General features: G+C 36.1%; 1 protein-coding gene across 3 annotated transcripts in view; it reads right to left on the bottom strand.

The window, feature by feature from the left end:
• LOC107671951 (myeloid leukemia factor 2-like) overlaps positions 1 to 3,039 on the bottom strand; it is a 9,065-nt gene extending 6,026 nt beyond the window's left edge. The window contains exons 1-2 of one of the 3 annotated variants that reach the window (XM_016464973.1): positions 2,230 to 3,039; positions 1,981 to 2,089 (exon numbers count right to left, since the gene is read on the bottom strand). In XM_016464973.1, coding sequence (XP_016320459.1) covers positions 1,981 to 2,089; positions 2,230 to 2,273 — 153 coding nt within the window. In that variant the 5' untranslated portion in view covers positions 2,274 to 3,039. The remainder of the gene's footprint in view (positions 1 to 1,980; positions 2,090 to 2,229) is intronic. The other 2 variants (XM_016464981.1, XM_016464965.1) reach the window with 2 other exon arrangements.
• Between the last annotated feature and the right edge of the window lie 337 nt (positions 3,040 to 3,376).

The raw sequence follows: 3,376 nt of genomic DNA, 5'->3' as shown, positions 1-3,376 counted from the left end.
ACATTTCATGATGGTAAGTTTAATTTCCTTAATTATAACAATTGCAGCGTTGTTTTTAAACTTGTAGTCAAGCTATAATGTATTTGATATTTATCATGTATGACTAAAATTATGCAGGGATTAAAAACGAATTCTGAGCAAAAACTTTAATTTTTTTTTTCTTTCTTTCTGGTAACCTACTAGTTCGTAGGGCTCTTTTGGCCCGTTTTTAACGAAATAAAAATAACTGCTTTATTTATTTAGAAACAGGGTAATTTAAATTTAATTTTTGTATTGTAATTTTTATAATTTTTATTTTATTAATCAAAATACAACGCCCACAAAATAAAATTCAGTGTTGGGCTGCCGAATCTCCAAACGCGTGCATGTTGCGGGGCGAGCTGAGATATAGTACTATAATGTCTTCAGCCGTTTGCAACAAAACTTTACAGTTTTGTTGCAAATTAAGAATTTATAGTGCTATATATCAGCTTAATTAAACATAATTATATTGTATACACGGTATAAAAAATCTGTAAAAATATTGCACTGAAATGTGTGCTGATAGTGCGTATTTTAATTATACCTGTCATGTTTGTGATTTTTCATCATTATGCAGTCGGTTTAAATAAATATTCAGAAACACATGCAGTGCTGCTTATTGTATTTTTTCTGTTTAACTTTTATTAAACTGCAGATCAAAATAGAATAGGCCTATACCCTAAATAAGGATAAATTATATTGGAACGCATCTCCAAAATAATCGCATACACAGATGTACGTTGCCATTACAGTAGTCAGCGCCGAACAACTGGCAAATAAAATATAAACTGAGGTTACTAAAGTGATTTTCTTTTCTTTCGTTCTTTAAATTAACATCTTTGATTAACATTGACTGGCGGCAGCGGCTGCTGTCAATGCACGGATCCAATACACCCTTGTTTTCTTTCTCAGCTCTTTACGTTCACTTAAGACATAACCGATTGTATTTATGGGATATTTTGATATAATTCTGCGTGTATTTGTCCTTTTGAATGTGTAAGAATGCGAGAAAGAGCTCTGTCCAGTGTTCGCGTATATAAGAGGCGGCTTTTGTGCGTGTGTTTTGTGTGTGTGCCTTCTTTCTTTGCGTGAACATTTGGGCGGCGTTATGCAAATCTTCCCAAACAGTGACATAGACATGTGGGGGTGTGTTTAAACGTGGCATTTTAGGAGGGCGTGGACAAGTCTTAACTTTTATAAAGAATATCTCTTTGGGTTTGAGACTTTAGTCTTTGCAACTTTAGGGATCTTATCTATGCACAAACAGCTTGTAACACTCCAAAGAGAAAGGAAAACTTGAAATCGCATCATATGACCCCTTTAACCCTCATGTTGTGTTCTGGTCGTTTTGACCCAGAGAGGAATTTCATTTTGTCAAAAATGCTAAATAATTGGACTAAAACGTACTAATTTTCTTCAAGATTATCATGGTTAACGTTTTGGGATTTTTTTTCCCCCACCATGTTACACTTGTGATGTTCCCAGTCAAAAATTACCAGCCTACAAATAATTGCTTAGAAATTTCTCGCTATGCTATATTACTACTAAATATTGGACTCAATCTTTTTATCAACCTCTTTTCTGTCTGTTAGCACAGGGTTTGGGTTTCTTTTTTGAAACAGAATTATTCATAGGTCTCATCTACGTTTATGCACCTCAGTTTTGGAGTGAACATTGCCAAAATTATCCACAAATAATGCTTTTTTTTCACTCACAAATAAACTGAGATCAATGAGGCCTATGACCAAACAGTTCCAAAAAAAATAAAAAATACAAAACCTGTGCTAATTGAAAGAACACAAGGCAATAAAAATTAATCCAAGATTTGATGAGGGATTTACAAGCTGTTTTTAAAAGCCAGGTCATTGACCATGAACAGCAAATTCGATAAAGGACTTTTGCATAGAACAAGTGTTAAAAATCTGCAAATCAGGCCATTTTTACAGCTCTGATGCATACCTGCAAGCGTGTACTTGGATGCTGGATCTGAGGGGCAAGAGGAAATGGGTCCATCCCAAAAGACCCAAAGAGACTCCTCATCTGTTGCCTGTGTGCAGCAAACGGATCCCTGTCACAACATAACTTGCAGTTATAGTATACAGTTGTAAAATGTATTTTGAAATAATTTATTTTAAAGCACAAATGAATTCTTAGGTTATCCTCAAACACTCAAATACATGTTTTCATTTTGAAAGTACTAATACTCACATCATGTACGGGCTGTCATCCACATCATTCAAATAACGAAACATTGTTGCTTTTCTTTCTTGGTTGGTTGAACTTGCACCAGTAAATAAACTTCCGTTTCTTTAATCAAAATCCAACACAACAGCAGCTCAGGAGCTCTTAATTGGCCAACCAATCATCAAGTTCCCTTTGCCAGAGATATGCAAAACAGTCTCAACTGGAGAATTATACAATTCGGCCTACCTAATCACAATACAAACCACCAATTTACCGAGCGAGATGAATAAAACACACTCATATAATAAAGCCTCTGCAGAACATTTATCCCTACGCGAATACTGTCGAATATTCCAGACAGGTGCTAATCCAAAACAGCCTGCGAGCTATTTCAGATTGTTAGCCTAACATAATAACATGCGCGCGGAAATGATTTGTTTACAACCACAACGGGGTTCGGTGATACAAGTCAATGTGAATTTTGTCCAGCTGGCGAGAAAAACAGCAGCACGCAGAGCGGACGGACCGACGGAAATACCCTCCGCAGATGAGCACAGGAAGACAGTATGACAAAGGAAACAAAACCTTGAAGATCTTGGGCGAAAATCTTGCGCTTCTAAGCGATTCACGCGTTTTTTTCGGAATGCACTACATCAGAGTCGTTTCAGTACCACACGCTATCATTAAAAAGATAAAGTCCAGTGAGGAAGAGGCGCTTTTGATAGGAAAGTTACGCGCACTTAGTAAAATGGGCACAAAAGCCAAACGTCAACAGAAAAGAGAGACGGGAGGGGGAGGAAGAGGAGGGGAAGAGCGCAGCGCACATTCCGGTGAAGAAAGATAAAAGTTTAAGCGCTGCTCTCAGAATGGCTGTTTTTGGCTCAGATGCCTTTATATTTTGGTGACCATTTGGTCATTTGAGGGTTGTCTTATTGATTTTACGAGCATTATTAATATGATGCTTAAGCATAAACTCATTTATGTTTTGGAAATGTGAAGAAATAACGAGTTTAATGCTTAATAATTTAATTTACTTATTTATTTTATTATTAATTGGACTTTTCTTTTTTTTGTCTTTTTCTTTTCTGTGTGTGTGCACGTATTGATGGTTTTGCAATAGGCCTATTGTGTGCAAAATATAAAAGAAAGTATCAATACACACACACACACA

The sequence above is a fragment of the Sinocyclocheilus anshuiensis genome, unplaced genomic scaffold (assembly GCF_001515605.1).
Source record: "Sinocyclocheilus anshuiensis isolate Anshui unplaced genomic scaffold, SAMN03320099.WGS_v1.1 scaffold902, whole genome shotgun sequence".
Classification (NCBI taxonomy): Eukaryota; Metazoa; Chordata; class Actinopteri; order Cypriniformes; family Cyprinidae; genus Sinocyclocheilus; species Sinocyclocheilus anshuiensis.
Note: the sequence above shows the minus strand (reverse complement) of the source record. Positions and strands in the feature narration are given on the sequence as shown.